The sequence below is a fragment of the Myodes glareolus genome, chromosome X (assembly GCF_982192425.1).
Source record: "Myodes glareolus chromosome X, mMyoGla1.1, whole genome shotgun sequence".
NCBI lineage: Eukaryota > Metazoa > Chordata > Mammalia > Rodentia > Cricetidae > Myodes > Myodes glareolus.
Genome location: NC_142053.1, coordinates 64,613,455 through 64,637,099, shown reverse-complemented (window position 1 = coordinate 64,637,099; position 23,645 = coordinate 64,613,455). Strand labels below are relative to the sequence as shown.

Below are 23,645 nucleotides of genomic sequence, written 5' to 3'. Positions count from 1 at the left end.
CTCATGTAGTCTGTATCCAGTTGGAAGATCATTTTGCATTTCCTTTCAAAGACTTCTGGAGCCTAACTCTTTCAATTCCTTCTTCAGTGGCACATTTCCCTGAGTATTAGAAAACGTATTATAAATGACTTGTTTAGTGCTGAGTACTCAATGTCACTTTCCCTAAGCACATAGAATAGCCATATGTCTCTGCATTTGCTACCATTTACCATAAAGGAAATGATGTCTGTCATGAATCATATTTTTACGTACAAATATAAGAATTACGATGATGGTTAATGAGAAGATAATGGTAAGTACTTCATATTTTCATAGACTATATAAAATATTCTAGAATATTTAAACTGATTAGATATATTGCTATATAACTTGGTAATTTTTTTTCTTTCTTTTAATTATTTTAAGTTTGACCACCTCATACCACAATATAGCATACCTCATAGATTTTATTTCGATCAATAATATTTTATGAAATCGTTATATTTTAAGTCATCATTTACTCATATCAATTTAGTTGCAATATTCTTTCCAGAGTAAGGCACACAGTATACTTTCATTTTCTTTATTTTATTATAATGAGATATATTATGATTATGGTTTCCCCTGTACTTACTATTCCCCATTCCTCCCCACCTCCTCTCCCATCCAGAGCAACACACAGTTTTATTTTAAATTGAAAATTACGAACCATGTTGTAGAAAACTGAAATTCATAAATAAAATTAAATGTCTGTCAATTTTTCAAACAAGTGTGGTTAAACATCTACATTCCTATTGCATGCAACATCACTGCAAGTTCAAAGTCAAATCTGGTTACATAGACTGCTATAAATCAGGAAATATTACATATGTCTTACATCAAAATTTCTTCAAAAGTTTAACTTCTCCAAAGTTTCATATTAAAAAAATAACTACTTTATGGTAGGAAATGTCATGTACTAGAAACTTTTACACTGTGGAAGCTTCCAGAAATTATACAAGTGAGCAGAAAGTCAAAGTGCCAACCACAAGTAATATTGTAAGAAAATATGGTAACAGATAATAACATAAATGGACAAATAAAGAAAGAAAGCTACTAAACATGTAATTCTGATAATGAATGGTAATTCACAACAGTTAGTATTTTTATTAGCACATATTAATCATAAAATATAGTGGGTTTTATGGCATTATCATAGATACATATAATTTTTGCAACTTTTACAAAAATATTAAAGGAATTATAGTTTCCACATGGTAATTGAGTTGAAATACATTTTAATTTAATAACTATATATGTATTAATTCAAAATGGCTTTAAATAAAATAGAGAATTTTCTTCTCCCTTATTAATTAACAAATTGTCAGTGTCACAAAATGTAGTCTACTTAATAGTATCAAGATTTAATATAAAAGTGGTATTTATTCCTAAGTAAGTCAACAGTTTCACTGTACCATTTCATTTTAGACTACATTTGTATTGGTCACCTAAGAATAAATATTCTCCTTATAATTTTATTGTCCTTGGTTCATGCATAAAGAGTACTGACATCTTGATGTAATTAAGAGCTCTTTAATAATACTTTCTGTCACGGTAGAAATGTTATCTAATCTACATTTATAAATATTTTAGGGTTCAGCCAGATTCAGCTATTAAAGACTGAAATATGTCTTAATGAAACCAAACCATTGCTTTTTAAATTATAATTTTAGTTTTTACAGCTGAATATAACAAGGGCTGCTATATTAGGCTTAATTTATCTTATAGTTATAATTGAAATATAACTGTAATGTTGAAAATAAAAATTTTGGGGACACAATGAAACTTGATATCGAAGATTTTGTTCTTCTGTTATGTAGCAGATCAATTACTGATAAAAACAGTTTTATCATGAATAGTTCAGGCTTTGAGTTTTTGTTTCTGAGTTTACAGAAAGAGGTAATGCTACACATGTTCATAATTTTATAGAGAGAAGGGAGTTACAGCAAGTGTGGTGAGACAGTTTCAGTTCTGATAACTTATTCTCTTTATTTATTATTCTTTTTCTCTTTATTATTGAAAATAGAGTCTTCTCTCATACAACACATCTCAATTAAAGTTTCTGCCCCTCCCACTCCTCTCAGCTTCCCCCACCTCCTAAACTCCCTCTCTCCTGCATCCACACTCCCTCTATCCCACTTCAGAAAAGAGCAAGATTTAAGAGACAGCAACCAAACATAGCAAAATAAAATACAATAAGAGAAGGTGAAATTCCTAACACTGAAGCTGGACAAGGCAACCCAACAGGAGCACAAGTCTTGGAGCAGGCTAAAGAGTCGGGGCACAGCTCTTCCTGCCCTTTGGAGTCCCACCAAAACACTGCATTAACAGCCACAGCAAGAATGAGACCTACAGGATTTATTCTCCAAAACTTGCATGTTTGTAGATTCTGAAGATTAAGTTAAGGGGTATATTAATGATAAAATAGAGAGGTACATTGTTTGTATACTGGAGAATACAGAAGAAAAAGAACGGCAAGGGAGACACATAGGGCTTGGAATAATTAGGAAGATCACTTTGGACAAAATCTAAAGTGTTATGTTGACCCAATGAAGCCTATGTTCACACCTCTCATTGCTTCAGAAGATACTCATTGAGCACACTGGGACCAAAAATATTCTTCCTGTGACTGAACTTCTAGCTCCCTTAAGAGTATAAGTGTAACTTACAAAATGACTAGCTAAGGGAAATTGACAAAGGTGTCACCTAGAGGTCAAGATTTAGTTATTCAGAAAGTTTTGAGATCTTAAGATGTTAAATTTGAATTCTCACTAGAATGGGGTTTCTTGATCTCGGCACTGTTGGCTTTTAGTGTTGTATAATGCGAGGCTAGTTTGAGGTGCCTTTTGATCTCAGCATTATTTTAGCATCATCTCCCACTAAGTATTGACAAACCAAAATGTTTCCAAGAATTGTCTCTAAACTGTCTAAAGTTCAAAAGGGAAGAGATGGTATGGATGCTATTGGAACCCAGAAAGATGTGAAGTTACAGAGGGAAGAGAAAGGGCAAAACTGTAGAGAAACTGAAAAATAAAGAAAACAAAAAACAAAAAAAGGTAGGCCATAATGATGGCGTGCTCATGGGACTGGGATGTAAGAGACATGAAAAATAATATTGTCCTCAGTACCAGGAAGAATGTAGAATCAGAGGGTCTGTGTTTGAAGGTGCACTTCTTAATGTTTTTAGTAAAACATTTGTTCACTGTGTCAACTTGCACTAAGAAACATAGTTCATTTTGTTTTAGAGTTATATTTAAATACTGCAAATTGCATTATTTTTTACATTGCAGAGTACTATAAAAAATGTTACTCTAACTAAAGCTGAGGATATGAGATGATATCAATGAGTAAGGAAAAGGATGTTAGCCATGTCTCCTTTGTGGCTTAGAACACATGCAATGATACAAAGAAGGGGGGCTTATAAAACTTTGGTGTCATTCGATTTAGTCATCTGTTTCAAAAACTTTCTAATGCTTTCAATATGCAGCATCCTTATGACAGAAGACAGGTATGGACAAAATAATTGAGGGTTAGGCAGTCATCTAAAAATTTGTATTCTTTCCATATCTTGTGAATTTTGAAATTCTTGGGTCAGTCCTGGCTTACTTTAATGTGTTGAAATGTGTGTAACATGGTGCTATATTTAGGTCTGAGTGCCATGTGTTCTAACATCCCTGAAGTCTATATAGGCTGAAACTGCTCCTGCTCTTTCAACAAGATGTCAGTGGTGTGGGAGAATTGTCTGTATTCTGTCAATCATGTTTAAAAAAAAAAAAAAAAAAAACGCTGATCAGCCAGGCAGGAAATATAGGCGGAAAAACCTATATATGTGATCTGCCAGCTGGAAAAGGTACTGAGTCAGGTTGCTAAAATTTATCAGAATAAAGGGTTGATATAAGTTACAAGAACTAACAAGAAATCTGACCTAATGGGCCAATCAGCTTATAACTTATGGAGATCTCTGTGTGATTTTCTTTGGGGCTTGCTGGCTGTGGGGTACCGGGTGGGACAGAAAACACAAACAATCTAGCCTCCATGTTACAGAATGGAGCCCACGTGGATAACTGCACCCACAGAAGACCTGAAAAAACTTGGAAAAGGCTAGAGTAAAGCATTTCAGTTTTCAGCTGTAGCAGGAAAAAAGATGCACTGTTTTAAAATGCCGGCTTTCTGGGCCATCATGCCAGGAAAAACTCTGACTTTCAAGCAGGCTGTCCCGACAATGGGCACACTGTTGCTGCTTGCTTCCTGGCAAGGACCTTGAAAGGCCATAGGAGCTTTGATTGTTGTTCATGGACACACTGTTGCAGCTTGCTTCCTGGCAAGTACCTTAAAATGCCATAGAATTGTGGTAAAAAAACAACAAAAAAACTTCTCCATATTCCATAGCAAATTAAAGACCCATGTGGTCAGAAAAAGTGAGATACACAGTAAAGAGATATTCAAAGAGGAAGAAAACATCTAAATGTTTTACAGTGTGTTAAAAATATATACAGGCTAAAGGTTAAAGTTCTCAAGGTAAAAAAAAAAAGAAGGAGAATGGCTGGTTGTGGTGGCACACGCCAGTAGGATTTGCCTGGGGAGGCAGAGACAGATGGATCTCTCTGAATTCCAGGACAGCCTGGTCTACAGATTTATTCCACGACAAAGGTATACAGAGAACCTGTCTCAAAAAGCAAAAGCAAAAATAAAAAAAAATAGAGTTTAAAATAAAGTCACATAAAGATGGAAAACACACAGAGAATCTTGATATTGTATACTATTATGCTCTCTTTAAAGTGTTTGAATGCTGAGGAAGAGGCAACAGCTGCTAAAAGATATTTGCTTATAATTGCTGCAGAATTATTCCAATATTTTGAAAATACCTCGACTTCAAAATTGAAGTCAAAAGGTATGTTACTTTGGAGAAGAGATTTTGCCTTTGCTTCCACAGAAAATGAGAGGTAGTGGATTTATTCAGAGTTAAGAAAAATCACCTTTGATCAAGGAAGACCACCTGAGAAATCTCTGGCAGGAATAGATGGCCCATATGTCTGAGTTCTTCAGCCAGAACAGGTTGCCTGAGATGATCAAGACTCACAGGATACTTCAGTCAGGACTTGATCATAATTCTAAATTTTCTTTAGGTCCCCATAAGATTATCAGTGCCCCCAAAAGCTGGAACTAGCCTGGAATACTATGCCCACATCCCCAAAAAAAGGACTATGGATATTTTACCTTTTTTATTAAAGAGGGGGAAGTGTTGTGGGAAAATTGTCTGTATTTTGTCAATTATGTTTTAAATAAACGCTGATTGGCCAGGCAGGAGGTATAGGCGGGAAAACCAGACAGGAAGTAGAAATGATGCAATGAGAAGAGGAGAATTCTTGAAAGGAGGAAGTTGATTCCTCCCACTCCTGCCCAGTCTCCAAAGAAGCAAGATGTGACCTGCCAGCTGAAAAAGGTACCAAGCCATATGGCAAAAATAGATCAAAACAATGGGTTAGCATAAGCTACAAGAGCTAATAAGTAGGCTGACCTAATAGGCCAATCAGCTTTATAACTTACAGAGTTCTCTGTGTGATTTTGTCTGGGACTAAACAGCTGGGGGTACCGGGCAGGACAGAAAACCCCAACAAGCAGGCCCCTTCATGTTACATATCAGTACCTACCTCTTTCCAGAATTCCAGAGTCTACTTATAAAGTTCAGATTATATAGGTATAAGATTGGAAAGGTGACAGGCTCTAGGGTTCATCAGCTCTTACTTTCTGGCGCTGCTTGTTCTCCTTGTAAAGTGGCTGTTAAAGATTCTTCATCCTGAAATTTCTTTTTTTAAAATTTATTTATATATTAAAAATTTCCACCTCCTCCCATCTTCCCATTTTCCTCCCACCCCCCTACTCCCTCTCCCTCTCCAGTTCTAAGAGAAGTCAGGGTGCCCTGCCCTGTGGGAAGTCCAAGGCCCTTCCCCCTTCATCCAGGTCTAGGAATGTGTGCGTCCAAACAGACTAGGCTCCCAAAAAGCCAGTACATGCAGTAGAATCAAAACCCTGTGTCATTATCATTGGCTTCTCAGCCAGCCCTCATTGTCAGCCACATTCAGAGAGTCTAGTTTGATCACGTGCTCGTTCAGTCACAGTCCAGCTGGCCTTGGTGCCTCCCATTATATCAGTCCCACCATCTCCATGGGTGGACACACCCCTCGCAGTCCTGACTTCTTTCTCATGTTCTCCCTTCTTCTGCTCTTCATCTTGACCTTTGAGCTCAGTCCAGTGCTCCAATGTGGGTCTCTGTCTCTATCTCCATCCATCGCCAGATGAAGGTTCCATTTGGATAGAACTCCTCTGCACAAGAACCGCAACTTCTGGAAGTCCAAGGACCCAGCAGACAAAAGGGAAAACTTGGGTGGGGGGCAGAGTCATGTGTAACAAAGAAGACCCTGCAGCATGAGCTCTCTGTCTTTTGCATTAAAGAGTTGAAGAGTTCTAAAAGAAAAAATCAGAATGAAATATTTAAGTATTTGCCATATTGCTTAGCATTATGTTAATATATGAAGATCATGTATATATTGTGATAAGATATAATTGCTTTTTCCATATTTCAAACTTTATTTAAAATGCATATAATTATAACATACATTGTAATTCTAAAAACCAAAAAATAATTTGATAAATACAATTAATATTAGGTTTTATATTGAATTATAATACAGTCTCACAGCAGTCAAATAACCAATTATAAATTTGAGGAATATTGGCAGATCTTAAGGTATGTCTATTAAGTAGTAACCTTGCAAAAAGAGAAAAGCTTAAGTGTAGATATACTAAAATCTGTAAATTGTCTTTGTATAAGAACCTCTGTATGTGCTAGGTCCTCTGCATTCATGCTGTGGTTGTTTAGCTGGGGCTTTTGTGGAACTCCTAACAGTGGGAGTAAGAGGTCTCTTTTCTTTTTTAATTTTGCATGACTTTCTTTCTTTTTTAAATAATCTTTTTTAAAATAAAATAACAAACTATCTTTTTTCATTATACATACCAATCCAAGTTCCCACTCCCTCCCTTCCTCCCATTCCCTCCACTTACGCACTGACCCCACTCCCATCCAATCCTCAGAGGGTAAGACACATTGCTTTGTCCAAGGTCTACCCTACTATATCTAGGTTGAGAAAGGTTTCATCAAAAGAGAAAAGGTTCCCAAAAAAGCCAATACATGCAGTAGTGATAAATCCTGATGCCACTGCCAGTGGTCCCTCAGACTGTCCCAATCATGCAACCTATAATTAGAGGTACTAGTTTGGTCTTATGCTTGTTCCTTTCCAGTCAGGCTGGAGTTTGGGAGCTCCCATTATCTCAGAGCATTTCAGTGGGTGTCCCCATCATGGTCTTTACCTCTTTGCTCATATTCTCACTCCTCCTACAGTTCAGTTGGACTTTGGAAGCTCAGTCCAGTGCTCCAAGGCAGGTCTCTCTTATGCCTGATTTTAGGCCCCTTTTCCTCTTACCAGATTGCCTCATCCAACCTTGATAAAAGGGTTTAGGTTTAGTTCCATTGGATCTCGTTATATTTTGTGTGTGGTGGGGCAGGATTTGGGTGAGACCAGAGTTAGGGTAGGAATGAGAGATGGGGAAGGATGGGAGGATGTGCTCAGGACTTTTGAGTGAAGAATAAATAAACCAAAAAAATCATTATAATTATATTTTATAGGTCTGAATCTAGCAAGTGAACTTTTTGAACAAATAAAAAAGAGATAAGAAATAACATTTAATTCCTAATTGCTATACCCTTTTTAAAGGCAGAATATTATCTGCTGAGATTTATTAATAATTTAAATGTACCATTATTGAACATGTAATGTGATATTAATGTTTGTGTTCACCATTAATTGTTCAATTGTTTTACATTTATTTACTTATTAAGATAAAAGTACCATCAATTAGTTTTAATTTTGTGTTAACACAAAACAAAAGCACCACAGAAATAACATTTGAATGTTTAAATGAATCAGAACTGATTGAAGAGAAGTTATTACTGAATCTTTAAGCTAAGAAACTTTATACAATTTGTAAACCACGCAGGAAGGATCATTAAAAATTTTGCCAGATATTTTATGACTAGTGGTATATGATATTCACTTTCTAAGTATGGATAATGCCACTCCAAAGTCATTTTGCTAGGGAGAGCTTCACTGTGTTCCCAGGGAAATGAATGTGGGCATGAAGGATGAAATTCTTCCATCTATTGTTGTAAACAATTATATGAGAGATATTTCCTTTTTCACTATCAATACTTTAACTGAATTCATTTTAGAGGCTGTCAGATGCAATCTTGCCTTTCCATGTTATTTCTAAGATTTTGGTTGTACACTACATTTGATTTTTAACTACTGGTATTACTGAAACCATGATTTTGAAAACCTAGCAGCTGGCAGAAAGAAAAAATATTAAGCTATGCTGTAGTTTGCAAATGGATACATGGATAATGAGATAAAATATTTGAACAGATACTGTACTGTAACCAATACATTTGTTTAGAAAACTGGGTAATTAATGCTAAAATATTAATTGATGTCTATACATAGGTATTTTAATACTGATATAATGACTAAAATACAAATTATGTTTCTTTTCAGTACTGTATTGTTTCAATGGTTCATAGAAACAGGCATTAAATGAGCATGTTATTTACCTATAATTATCTTGACTCATTCTAGGCAACCCAACAAAAATCCACTGAAGTAACAAATACGTTCCAAAATTATATGCATGATCAAAATTTTCTAAAAAGTATTTATGACTGTAGTATCTGAAATGATTGTTGTTTTTTTAAATAGTATTGCTTTCTAACACTTGACTTCCTCTTTGATATTACTATAATCATTATATACATATGAAACATAGGTCAGGTTTCACTTTCTGTTTCTATTTCTCTTTTGTTTTGCATGCAAGCACCTTTCTTTTATACATGGAATAATTAGTAACCTGAACCCTATTATGTTGTGATCATTTGGAAAAGACTATCAAATGTGAAATAGATTTATAACTGTTTTTAATACAAAAATCAATTCCTACAGATATTTAGATATAGAATGTGGGTCTCTGTCTCTATCTCCATCCATCACCAGATGAAGGTTCTATAGTAATATGCAAGATATTCATCTTTATTCTTTGTTTATTTCTGAGTGGTTCTCTAGGCTTGGAGGGGAGGGATTTGATAGAGGTATCCCAAATAGGACTGAGTGTTCTAAAATCGTTGTCCCTATTTCTGCCTCACTCTTTCTTTGTCTTACTATTTCTGTCTGTCTGTCTGTCTGTCTGTCTGTATGTTTGTGGGTCTCTATGTTTGTTCCCATCTGCTGCAGAAGGAAAATTCTCTAATGATGGCTGAACAAGGGAATGTTCTAAACAATATAGCAGAATGACATTATTTATTTGTTCATTTAGATGAACAATAGTATTTGGTTTTGCCCTTGGTCCCTGTGCTATCTGCTCTTGGGTTCTTTGTCAATCAAGCTGGGTATGGATTCCATTTCATGGAATGCACTTTACTGCCACAAACTTTGTGTGACTGTTGTAGCAGATTTTGTTGCATGCTGATTGGTCTTGTTTCTCAAATGTTTTTTGACAAGGTTGGTGTTTATGTTTTCTTTAAGCTGCATGCAGAGTACCTTCTAGTACTATGAATACTAGTCTATAGAGCTAATGATTCTAGGTAGGCATTACCTCAAATTTCCTATCTTCAATGATTTTTATAGTTATTGTCTTTAGCATAAGGTCTTGTCAACAGTTCATAGCGTACAACATATAGCCTTTGCAAAATCCTGGGTTCTTGATTGTTCACATGGTATACTTTTGGCAAACAATTTAATTTCACATTACCCATTCTCAGTAAGGGAAGATTCAATGGTTAATGAGAGACATCCAGTCTCCCTTCTTATTTGGCATTTTTGCTAAGGTGACTGTCATTTCTGTATAGATTTTAGGAAGCATCTGCTGTTTTAGGTTTCCATATGACCTCTCAAATGGTCCTAATTTTATTTATTATTCCCTGTATTTCCTTCTTATACTCTGTTATTTATTTATTTATTAAAAATTTCCACCTCCTCCCATCCTCCCATTTCCTTCCCACTCCCTCCAATCCCCTCCCCCTCCCTCTCTAGTCCAGAGAGCAGTCAGGATTACCTGCCCTTGGGAAGTCCAGGGTCCACCCCCTCCGCATCCAGGTATAAGAAGGTGAGCATCCAAACAAACCAGGCTTCCACAAAACCAGTACTTGCAGTAGAATCAAAACCCAGTGCCATTGTCCTTGGCTTCTCAGTCAGTCCTCATTGACAGTCACATTCAGAGAGTTTGGTTTGATCATATGCTCCATCAGATCCAGTCCAGCTAGACTTGGTGAGCTCTCATTAAATTAGTCCCACAGTCCCCATGGGTAGACACACTTCCTTGCTCATGTTCTCCCTCCTGCTCCTCATTTGGACCTTTGGAGCTTAGTCCAGTACTCCAATGTGGGTCTCTGTCTCTATCTCCCTCCAATGCCAGATGAAGGTTCTATGGTAGTATGTAATATATTCATCAGTGTGGCTATGGGACAAGGCCAGTTCAGGCACCCTCTCCTCTGCTGCCTAAGGAACAACCTGGAGACATCTCCTTGGACCTGGGAACCCCTCTAGAGTCAAGTCTCTTGCCAACCCTAAAATGGCTCCCATAATTAAGATATCTACTGCCCTGCTCCCATATCTACCCTTCCTCCATTCCACCCATCGAATTCCCCCAAGCTCTCCCAATTTTCCTCTTCTCCCTTCTCTCTCCCCATCTCCCCTTACACCCCACTCCCACCCCATGTACCCAACTTTTACGAGGCAATCTTGCCTACTTCCAATATCCAGGAGGAAAACTATATGATTTTTTTTCGGTTCACCTTCTTATTTAGTTTCTCTAGGGTCATGAATTATATGCTGAATGTCCTTTATTTATGGCTAAAATCCACATATGAGTGAGTACACACCATATTCATCTTTTTGGGTTTGGATTATCTCACTCAGTAAAGTGTTTTCTATTTCCATCCATTTGCATGCAAAATTCAAGATGTCATTGTTTTTTACTGCTGAGTAAAACTCTAAAGTGTATATGTGCCACACCTTCTTTAACCATTCTTCTATTGAGGGGCACCTAGGTTGTTGCCAGGTTGTGGCTTTTACAAATAGTGCTGTTAAGAACATAGTTGAACAAATGTTTTTGTAGCATGGTTGGGCATCTCTTGGGTACATTCCCAAGAGTGGAATTGCTGGGTCCTGAGTTAGGTTGTTTCCCAATTTCCTGAGAAACCACCACACTGATTTCCAAAGTGGTTGTACAAGTTTGTATACCACCAAAAATGCATGAGTGTTCCCCTTACTCCACATCCTCTCCAGCAAAGGCTATCATTGCTGTTTTTGATTTTAGCTATTCTGACAAGTGTAAGATGGTATCTCAAAGTTGTTTTGGGTTGCATTTCCCTGATTGCTAAGGAGGTTGATCATGACCTTAGGTGTCTTTTGGCCATTTAAATTTTGTTCTATTGAGAGTTCTCTCTTCAGTTCAGTACCCCCTTATTCAATCAGACTAATTAGAGTTTTAATATCTAGTTTTCTGAGTTCTTTATATATTTTGGAGTTCAGACCTTTGTGTAATGCAGGGTTGGTTAAGATCTCCCAGTCAGTAGGTTGCCTTTTTGTCTTAATGGCAGGGTCCATTGCTTTACAAAAGTTTCTCAGTTTCTGGAGGTCCCATTTATTCATTGTTTCTCTTACTGTCTGTGCTACTTGAGTTCTACATAGAAACTGGTCTCCTGTGTCAATGTCTTGTAGACTACTTCCCACTTTCTCTTCTATCAGGTTCAATGTGATCAGATTAATGTTGTGGTCTTTAATCCATTTGGACTTGAGTTTTGTGCATGGTGATAGATATGGATCTACTTTCATTCTTCTACAGGTTGACATCCAGTTATGCCAGCACCATTAGTTAAAGATGCTTTCATTCTTCCATTGTATAATTTTAGTTCCTTTGTCGAAAATCAGGTGTTCATAGGTTTGCAGATTAATATCTGGGTCATTGATTCAATTCCATTGGTCTCTGTTTTTCTGCCAATACCAAGCTGTTTTCATTACTGTAACTCTGTAATAGAGTTTGAAGTCAGGGATGGTAATGCCCCCAGAAGTACTTTTATTGTATAGGATATTTTTTTGGCTATCCTGGGTTTTTCGTTTTCCATATAAATTTGATTATTGTTCTCTCAAGGTTTGTGAAAAATTTTGCTGGGATTTTGATGGGGATTGCATTGAATCTATAGATTGCTTTTGGTAGAATTGTCATTTTTACTATGTTGATCCTCCCAATCAAAGGGCATGGGAGATCCTTCCATTTTCTGGTATCCTCTTCAATTTCTTTTTCAAAGTCTTAAAGTTCTTGTCTAATAGATCTTTCACTTCCTTGTTCATAGTTACCTCAAGATACTTTATGCTATTTGTGGCTATGATGAAAGGTGATGCTTCTCTGATTTCCCTTTCTTCTTCTTTGTACTTTGTGTATAGGAGGGCACCTGATTTTTTGGAGTTGATCTTGTATCCTGCAACATTACTAAAGGTGTTTATCAGCTGTAGGGAGTTCTTTGGTAGAGGTTTTGTGGTCGCTTATGTACACTATCCTATCATCTGCAAATAATGAAGGTCTGACTTCTTCCTTTACAATTTGAATCCCCTTGATTCCCTTATGTTGTCTTATTGCTATTGCTAGAGCATCAAGCACTATATTGAAGAGGTATGGAGAGAGTGGACAGCCTTGTCTTTCTCCTGATGTTAGTGGGCTGGCTTTCAATTTCTCTCCATTTAATTTGATGTTAGCTGTTGGCTTACTCTATATTGCCTTTATTATATTTAGGAATGAACCTTGTATCCCTAATCTCTCCAAGACCTTTATCATAAAGGGGTGTTGAATTTTGTCAAATGCTTTTTCAGCATCTATTGAAATAATCATATGTTTTTTTCCTTCAATTTATTTATATGATGGATTACTTTGATAGATTTTCGTATGTTTAACCAGCGCTGCCTCTCTGGGATGAAGCCTACTTGATGATAATGTATAATTTTTTGAATGTGTTCTTGGATTTGGTTTGCCAGTATTTTGTTGAGAATTTTTGCATCAATGTTGATGAGTGAGAATGGTCTGTAATTCTCTTTCTTGGTTAAGTCTTTGTGTGGTTTTTGTATCAGGGTGACTGTAGCTTCAAAAATGGAGTTTGGCAATGACTCTTCTGTTTCTATTTTGTGAAACACATTAAAGATTATAGGTATTAACTCTTCTTGGAAATTCTGGTAGAATTCTGCATTGAAACCATCTGGTCCAGGGCTTTTTTTGGTGGGGAGGTTTCTGATGACAGCTTCTATTTCCTTGTGACCTGCAGGTCACTTTGAACTGCAGACCTGGTCTTGACTTAATTATGGTATATGGTATTTATCTAAATAAGTGTCCATTTCTTTCATATTTTCCCATTTCCTGGCATAGAGGCTTTTGTAGTAAGATCTACTGATTCTCTGAATTTGCTCTGTGTCTGTGGCTATGTCCCCATTTTTATTTCTGATCTTGTTAATTTGTGTGTTCTCTCTCTGGCATTTGATTAGTTTGAAGAGGGGTTTGTCAGTCTTGTTGATTTTCTCTAGGAACCAGCTTTTTGTTTCATTGATTCTTTGGATTCTTTTCCGTGTTTCTATTTTCTTGATTTCAGCCTTCAGTTTGACTATTTCCAGTCTTCTACTCCTCCTGGGTGAATCTGCTTCTTTTTTTTCTAGAGCTTTCAGGTGTGCTGTTAATTCTCTAATGTGTGCTTTTTCTGTTTTCTTTATATAGGCATTTAGTGCTATGCACTTTCCTCTTAGCACTGCTTTCATAGCGTCCTATAGGTTTGTGTATGTTGTGTCTTTATTTTCATTGAAATCAAGGAAGACTATAATTTTTTTCTTAGTTTCTTTTTTGACCCAGAGGTGGTCCAGTAGTTAACTGATCATTTTCCATAAGTTTGTATGGGGTTAAAATTGTTGTTGAATTCTAGCTTTATTCCATGGTGATCCGATAGTACACAGGTGGTTACTACAATTTCTTTATATCTATGGATGTTTGCTATGTTACCAATTATGTGATCAATTTTTGAGAAGGTTCCATGAGATACTGAGAAGAAGGTATATTCTTTTCTGTTTAGGTGGAATGTTCTATAAATATCTGTTAGGTCCATTTGGTTCATTACATCTCTTAGGTCTCTTATTTCTCTTTGAAGTTTCTGTCTGGTTGATCTGTCCATTGGTGAGAATGGAGTGTTGTAATCACCCACTATTAGCGTGTGTGGTTTGATGGCTGCCTTGAGTTCTAGTAATGTTTCTTTTACATATGTGGGCTGCTTTTATATTAGGGGCTTAGATATTCAGAATTGATACTTCCTCCTGATAAATTGTTCCTGTTATGATTATAAAGTGTCAATTTCCATCTCTTCTGATTGATTTTAGTTTGAAATTAATTTTGATAGATATTAGTATAGTCACAGCTGCTTGTTTCTTTGGATAATTTGATTGGAAAACCTTTTCCCAACCCTTTACTCTGAGGTAGTGTCTGTCTTTGAGTTTGAGATGTGTTTTTTATAAGCAGAAGAATTCTGGATCCTCATTTTGTATCCATTCTCTTAACCTGTGCCTTTTTATAGGTGAATTGAGTGCATTGATATTAACTGATATTAATGTCCAGTAATTGTTAACTCTGTTTTTTTTTCTGGTGGTAGCGTTTGTGTGTTTCCCTTTTTTGAGTTGTGCTGGTGGAGGGTTGTCAGATGCTTGTATTATTATGGGTGTTGTTGACTTCCTTGGTTTGTGATTTTCCTTCTAATATTCTGTAAGGTTGGGTTTGTGGCTACGTATTGTTTAAATCTGTTTTTGTTTTGGAATATCTTGTTTTCTCTATCAATGGTGAATGCAAGCTTTGCTGGATATAGTAGTCTTGGCTTGCATCCACGATCTCTTAGTGTCTGCAGCACATCTATCCAAGACCTTCTGACTTTCATGATTTCCATTGAGAAGTCAGGTATACTTCTGATAGGTTTCCCTTTATATGTTACTTGATCATGTTCCCTTGCAGCTCTTAATATTTGTTTTTTATTCTGTGTGTTTTGTGTTTTGATTATTATATGGTGAGGGAATGGTTTTTTTTTGTTGTTGTTTTTGATCCAGTCTATTCAGTGTTCTGTATGCTTCTTGTACCTTCATAGGAATATCCTTCTTTAGGTTGGGAAAGTTTTCTTCTATATTTTTGTTGAATATATTTTTGGGGCCTTTGAGCTGTATATCTTCTCGTTCTTCTGTCTCTATTATTCTTAGGTTGGCCTTTTCTTGGTGTCCCAAATTTCTTGTATGTTTTGTGTTAAGAATTTGTTGGATTTGTTTTGTTCTTTAATCCGTGAGTTTATTTCCTCTATAGTATCTTCAGTGTCTGAGATTCTCTCTTCTATCTCTAGTATTCTGTTGGTAATACTTGTCTCTGTAGTTCATGTTCATTTACTCAAATTTTCCATATCTAGCCTTTCCTTGGTTTGTATTTTCTTCTTTACCTCCATTTCATTTTTCATGTCTTGAACTGTTTCCCTTACCTGTTTGATTGCTTTTTCTTCGTTATCTTTGAGAGATTTACTCATTTCCTCTATCTTTTTTGTTTGTCATCTCCATTTCTTTAAGACAGTTTTTCACGTCCTCTTTAGGTTCCTCGATTATTTTCATAAAGTTCCATTTAAAGTCGATTTCTTCTTTTTCTTCTGGAGTATGGTATTCAATTCTTCTTATTGCGTGATCCCTGGATTCTGGTGTGTCATGTTGTCTTTCAGGTTGTTGGAGGAATTCTTGCTTTGGCGCCTGCCCATCTCTTCCTTCAAATGCAGCCTGGAAAGTCTTGGTGTCTTGTTCCAATCTTTGCTGTGACTGAGTCTCTGGGTGGCTCTCCTCAGTGCAGGTTCAGGAACTATTCCAGGCTGGATGGAATTCCTCAGCACTGAAACAGGGATGCCTGGCAGTCCAAGACCCTGCAGACAAAAGGGGGGCCTTGGGTCATGTGGAACACAGAAGACCCTTCAGCAGAAGGTGAATGTGCCCTGTACTCCTTTGAGGGGACCTTCTGGCCTGCCTGGCTGGCAGACACTCACCCCTCTGGGTGGATGGCCTTAGTGCAGGAGCAGGAACTGTTCCTGGGCTAAGGACTTTGCAGACAATAGGGCAGGCTTATGGGAGGCAAGTGTGTAACAAAGAAGCCCCTGCAGCAGGAGCTGGGGTGGCAGTGCTTGCTTCTGGGATAGCCCACACTCACCCCTCTAGATGGAACTCCTCAGCACTGAAACAGAACAGTGATGCCTGGCAGTCCAAGGTCCCCACAGACAAAAGTGTGGCCTTGGGGGGGCAGGGTCAAGTGGAACACAGAAGATCCTACAGCAGAAGCTGAAGGTGCTCTGCACTCCCTTGAGTGCAGGACCTTTCTGCCTGTCTGACTGGCAAACACTTACCCCTCTGGGTGGGTCGCCTTAGTGCAGGAGCAGGAACTGTTCCTGGGCCAAGGACTTTGCAGACAATCTTATCCTCTGTTTTTATCTCCCCTCCCAGTTTGATTCTCTTATTTCAGTCTGCCCTCTTCATCCATATATAACATGTGTTTTATGGTATGGAATGATCTGCTATTTATTATCATAGGAATATTTGAAAAATTTTGATTAGCATAACTTTCTCTTGATAATTATTGTGGTTTAAATGTAAAATAAGCAACAGCAATACTCTCTGAAGTCTTTATATAAAAGTATTTTTTATTCTCAAATCTAATCCAGTTATTCTTTAGTTTGTCTATTCTTATGTCATTTTATGGGATCAATTTTCATTTTCCGATGCATAAAAATACATTTTCAAGTTTGCAAAATAGTTTAAGCCATATCTACTATTAAGTGCTTGCATGTTATTTAAGAGGTCTATACCCCTACCCTAATATGTATTCGTAAACCTTAATCTTATTTCTACATTCTATCAGTAATCTCAAAGTTATGAGTTTCACTCTTTGCTGAAACAAAAGGAAAAACTATTTTCCCTAAATTCCTAAATGAGCAGATGTATGTGTGTGTGTGTATATATATATATATAATTTGCATAATTGTAATTTATATTTATTTGTTTATTGACCTGAAAAGAATCAAATCATTTTTGCATTTTATAATCTATTCCTTATATTTAGATATTTTTCACAATAACCCATTTTCTAACCTAGAAGACTTTTGCTTTGAATTCAGACTTGAGCAAGTCCTTCATGTGTAAATACATTTTGCCTAGTTTTATGTGGATAGTTGTGCATCATTATGCATGGAACTGAAAATATAGACTATTGTGTTAAATGCCTATTGACAGTAAAATAAATATTTTGAAATTCTCAGTCATCAAAAGATAAGAGTATTTTTGTGATTCTAACAAATACACTTTTATTTTTCCTTAGCTTTTGAATTGAATATCTAAAGCAATTGTGTTTTCTTTAAAATATCTTAATATATTAAAATAAATAAACATCTTCAATAGTGGACTTTTTTTTAATATCCCATCTCTTAAGTACCATTGGTAATACTTCAGATATCTTTGTACTATATAAACGCATGATAGTTGATGCAAAACAAATTTGTCATTTATTAGTGCTTATATTTCATTTAATTTTTGGATTTAAAAACATTTAGTTAACATGAACATTTATGATTGGTTTTCTAATAATTTATTTTTTCTCTCCCTCCCTGTTTTCTCTTACTTCTCCCTCCCTCTATCCTTTCTCTGTGTTTTCTTTGTCAGTATACTGTGGGCTGACAAACAGTACCTTTTGTATCGAGACTGGTATGGACTTGTTGTCCGGGACGTATATATTTGCGGTCCTGTTAGCATGCGTCGTGTTTCAGTCTGGCGCCCAGGAGAAGAATTACACGGTCCGAGAAGAAATGCCAGAGAACGTCCTGATAGGCGACTTGTTGAAAGACCTCAACTTGTCGCTTATTCCCGACAAGTCCTTAACCACTCCTATGCAGTTCAAATTGGTTTACAAAACCGGGGATGTACCATTAATTCGGATTGAAGAAGGTACTGGTGAGATCTTCACAACTGCCGCTCGCATTGATCGTGAGAAATTATGTGCTGGAATACTGCTGGATGCCCGTTGCTTTTACGAAGTGGAGGTGGCCGTTTTGCCAGATGAAATTTTTAGATTGGTTAAGATACGCTTTCTGATAGAAGATATAAATGATAATGCACCATTATTCCCGGCAACTGTCATCAACATATCAATTCCAGAGAACTCGGCTATAAACTCTCGATATTCTCTTCCAGCAGCCATTGATCCTGACATCGGAATAAATGGAGTTCAAAACTACCATCTAATTAAGGTGCGTTAAAAACCCCATTTTGTTAAAAATATTAAACTCCTTCTAGAGTATAAGATCTTTTTGTACTTCTGTGTAGAACTATCATCATAACTTTTCATTGTTTATGCAAAGCAAACTAGAAAAAACTCACTATTCAATCACATTAGTTTTTAAAACCTGCTCTCTCTCTCTCTCTCTCTCTCTCTCTCTCTCTCTCTCTGTGTGTGTGTGTGTGTGTGTGTGTGTATTCCTTTCCAAAAATTTGTGTTTACATTAACACATATAGGCCACAGACAATGAGCTCAGCTATGATATTCACAAATCAACAGAATACTTGGTATCTGACTTTGAACTTTGTCACAAACGTCATCTAAATACAGAAGCAGGCAGAACTTTGTGAGTTCCAGACCAGCTTGGTCTACAAGAACTAGTTTCAGGACAGGCTCCAAAACTAAAGAGAAACCCTGTCTCAAAAAAAAAAAAAACCCAAATAACATCAACAACAACAACAAAAAAAAACCCTACACAATTCTAAGTGCTAAGAATAACTACAATTCTAAGTGCTAAGAATAACTAGGTGAGACAATGAGTTTTTAAAGCATTATTTCAGACAAAAAGCTTAATCTTAGCATTTGAAAAGATGTAAGATTATGAGAGGTAAATAAGAGGGCATTGTTCTTGAGGAGTTCATGCATTATATAATTAAATATGATAATATATACCCACATCACTTGACCCTAATTTCTTCAATATTCTCCCAACACATCCCATCTAAAAGTCTTTTATTACTAGCATTTTTCTAGTATTTAGGTTATTGATAAATTTTCATGATGATTTCAAGTCAAGGCTATATCTGTCATCATCTTCACAATCCTCAAAGTGGAACTAAGCATTGGTCACCATACTTTTATTTTTATATATTTTTGTTTTGTCTGAGTTATTTAAAAACATAGAGGTCATTTTGTCTTATAAAAAGATAAGTACTTTTTCTCAAAAATTGCAGTTAATCTAAAGAGTTTAGTTTGTCTTGATTTGAATCTTGTGATAGAAAAGACAAGGGAAAGCATGAATGAAATATTGCATGTTTTTAAGAAATGTCAGAGGTCTCATGGACCAAGTATGTGAGTATTTTTTTTGTGTGTGTGTGTGTGAGATTACTGGGAAGCTTTCAGAATTGTTGAAAGCTCAGTTACTGGAATGCAAAATAATAAAATTTACATAGTGTTCTTCAGATAGTAAACACATTTGCAGATATATTTATATTAAAAGCTTTTTAAAAATCTTCTATTTTTTCATATTAGGTGCTACCAAATTGTAATTGACATTATAACTGTTATTTCAAAGAATTAGAAGAGCATACAAATATTTCATTCTGATGGATATAATTTGTAGACATATTATATATAATCTGTAGACATATTATACATCCCAGGGGATGTATAATATGGAACAATTGCTTGACTGACCTCACTCATTTTATAAGGTGCATATTTTTAAAAAGAAATTTAAGACAACAGTCTTTCTGAGTGAACTCAAATGAAAAAGATATTTGATTATATAAAATGTTTCTAAAAATAGGGATTTATCTGAAGGAGTGACACAAAGCAGCCAGTTTAGGATATTTCAAGATAATCATTTTAGATTAGGGTTTGACCATGATGTTTGCTTTTGAAGTAAATTGTGTAAAAAAAAACAGGAAAGATATTAATCAGAATATTTTTGTGATTTTGTGCACATTTCATTTTCTTTGGTCAGTTCATTTCTTAACAAATGTCATAAGTCCTGTCTTTCTGTCTTTAAAAAATAAATATGGCTTTTTCTATAATTATTAAAAGGATGAAGTCTAAACAAAAAGCACTAAACATAAGGTACAGAAGCATGCATGAAATATTATGATGATATATTCAAATATTTTAGTACTTAAAAAATGAACCATCAAACTTTAAATTGTAAATGGTATAGGAAAATTGACTCTGAAGAAACCCTTTCCAATAAAACTTTCTGTAGTGATGAATTATTTCAGTCTTTGACAGGCAAATGGGTAGTCTTTAAGTATTTGAAAAGCTAAAAAGATACCAAGGAACTGAATTATTTTTTGTATGTTGTCCCATTTTTTGTATTATTAGTTGTTATTTAAGAATTCTATATATGTATGCAATGCATTTTGATTAAATTCTCATACTTCCTTTGAACTCATTCCATATACCTATCATTTTTACTCTGAACTTCATGCACATTTTTTTTAATCCACTGAATTTGTATAAAGCTGCCAGGATCCTCTAATTTGGTATCAATTTTAATAGTAATATATGTATATATATACATATATTACTATTAATATTGATAATTATAAATTATAGTAATAATTATAGTCATAATTAGTAATTTACTGTAAATAGTACATGAGATTGTAAACACAACTGGTTTATTTAGGAAATAATAGTAATAATTAAAGTTGAAGCAGGTTCTTAGAAAACTGAAACTAGACAATAGAACTATTGTGGATCTATCCACTGGACATTCCGAAAAAAAGTCTTATTTAGAATGCTAGACTTCATTTAAGGAACAATTTTGTCAACTATACCCTAAGACAACTCTATGCAGTTTCACATTTTCTTAAAAACTGTTTAACAAATTTAAATGAAACAATCCTGCTGGGATGGATTCCAATTTCTTAATATAATTTTGATTATAATTTATTTCTTAAAATATCAATGAATTTTATATAGACAACTTCACTATATGATTGTAAATAACTCATCGAAATATGGCAAGCAATTTATTTCTGTTTTAGAGTGTATGATACAAGTAAATAATTATATATTGTACCTAAATTACTTGGGTATTTGTATAGGATCATGAATAAATAATATTAGGAGTGCTTGTTAAAAATAATGAGAATGGAATAAAAGTACTGCCCTGGGTACAAAATAGGCTATGACATAGGTTGGGTGACATTAAGTGAATGCACTTTGACTTGCAAAAAATGTATTATCAGGAAAGTTACATGTATTCTATAGGAGAGGCACCTGAAAACTAACAAACAAGAAAAAATAGTGTTTTGATTCATCAATAAATTTTAGTTAATTTTACTGTTTGAAAATAAGTAAGCCAAAAATAATAAGTTTCTAAAAATTTTTTTGTCTTACAGGTTGGTAATTAATTATTGTTAATCTGATCAATCTTATTGAGGATTATAGTAGCAAAATTGCAGTTGATCATAACTAGGGTAATAGAAAAAATATATATATAAATGTCAAATAACAGAGAGAATATACAGAAATTTAGTTAAATTTACAGTTTCAATTTAACTGAAATTAAAATTAATGGTGGAAAATAGCATAAAATATCTTGGAGTAACTCTATATAAACAAGTAAAAGACTGGTACGATGGGAACTTTAAATCTTTGAAGAAAGAAATTTAAGATTGAAGAAGAAACCAGAAAGTGGAAAGATCTCCCATGCTCTTGGGAAGGTAGAATTAACATATTAAAAATAGCAATCTAACCAAAAGCAATCTGTAGATTCAATGCAATGCTCAGCAAAATTCTTTACATACCCGGAAGGAACGATACTCAACTTCATATGTAAAAGCAAAAAAAAAGAAAAAGAAAAACCAAAAAAGCCCCAGGATAGCCAAAACAATCCTGCAAAATAAAAGAACTTCTGTAGGCATTACAATCCCTGATTTCTTTTTATTTATTTATTTATTTATTTATTTATTTATTAAAATTTCCACCTCTTTTCCTTTTCCCTCCTTTTCCCTCCCCCTTCTCACCTCTCCCCCAATCTCTAGTAATGGTGGAGAATATTTATTAAATATATAAATATTTATTGAATATAAAATAGAATAGCACAGAATAGTAGTAAAAGTTACATTTTAGTAAAGTTTCGGTTCATATTATTCTGTGATTTTTTTGTATACTCTGACATAAACCACGAAGTTATTATTTTTCTACACACTTAAAAAATGTTTCATAGAATGGTAATGTGTTAGGGTTATTATCATAAAACTTGTAAGCAATGTGATTGAGAACATGAATATGCTTGTTGACTCCTAAATTTGATTAACAGACTGACATACAAACTTGAGATAGCAGGTCATATTTTGATACTTGGAGAGTAAAAGGAGAAACAACAGAGAGAGTGTTCAATGAAAGCAAGAAGTAATTCTGCTTGCTAAAAAGATTTTTAAAATAATCAATGTGAGAACTAAATTAGTTAGCTGTGTGATCTTGGTAAGGTTCATTTTCAAGCTTTTAAGCAAAATATATATGCAAAGAAAAATAAATAATATAGATTTTTTATAAAAATATCTAGATGTGAAATGCTTTTTTCTATGCTTGAAACAAAATCATGCAGTTTGAATTCACTAATAATTTCTCCTAGTTTAGACTGCTTGAAAAATTATTCTATCTACCCACATCTCTCTCTATCTATCTATCTATCTATCTATCTATCTATCTATCTATCTATCTATCTATCCATCCATCCATCCATCCATCCATCCATCCATCCATCCATCCATCCATCCATCCATCCATCTATCTATCTATCTATCTATCTATCTATCTATCTATCATCTATCTACATATACATATATTTGTATATTTTATACCATAAAAGAGTTATTAAGCTGAATTTAAGATATTAAACTATCTGTTTAGCTTTCAGTTTTAAAAATTCTTATAACTTGTTATTTCTAAAACTCCTTTTCATTATCTAGATTTTATTGTCAGCGAAGTCAGCAATTAATAAAAAAAAATCCAAAAATATGCCTAAGCTACTCTATCACACTTAGTATATGTACACAAACCAGAACAACACAGTAGTTAATTTTTGAATCTCAGGGGAGTTACTGTGTGTGATGAAGTTACATATGTCTTCATTTTTTTCTTGCCTCTGATTTTCCTAATTTTCTGACAGATGTCAGCAGTAAACTTCATACAACATCTCAGTGTCAGTGAGCTTATTTGTTCCCTTAACAGAAACAGACAGTGTTTAAGGTTGTTTTGAGCTTAAAAGAACATAAAAGCCAACTTTACTCCCTGATCGTCCCAATACAAATACTGACATGTTTATATCCATCTCTAAAGCATTATAATTTATATATATATAATATAATATATTTACAATTTATTTATATAATTTTATAATTAATTTTAATATCTCAAAAGATATTTTAGTCTAGATATATACACAGGCTCTCCTTGTT

General features: G+C 34.8%; 1 protein-coding gene across 2 annotated transcripts in view; it reads left to right on the top strand.

The window, feature by feature from the left end:
* The window catches only part of Pcdh11x (protocadherin 11 X-linked), a 727,015-nt gene that overhangs the window by 54,438 nt on the left and 648,932 nt on the right, over positions 1-23,645 (top strand). For both annotated transcript variants that reach the window (XM_048417809.3, XM_048417810.3), the window contains exon 2: positions 17,868-18,451. In XM_048417809.3, coding sequence (XP_048273766.1) covers positions 17,912-18,451 — 540 coding nt within the window. In that variant the 5' untranslated portion in view covers positions 17,868-17,911. The remainder of the gene's footprint in view (positions 1-17,867; positions 18,452-23,645) is intronic.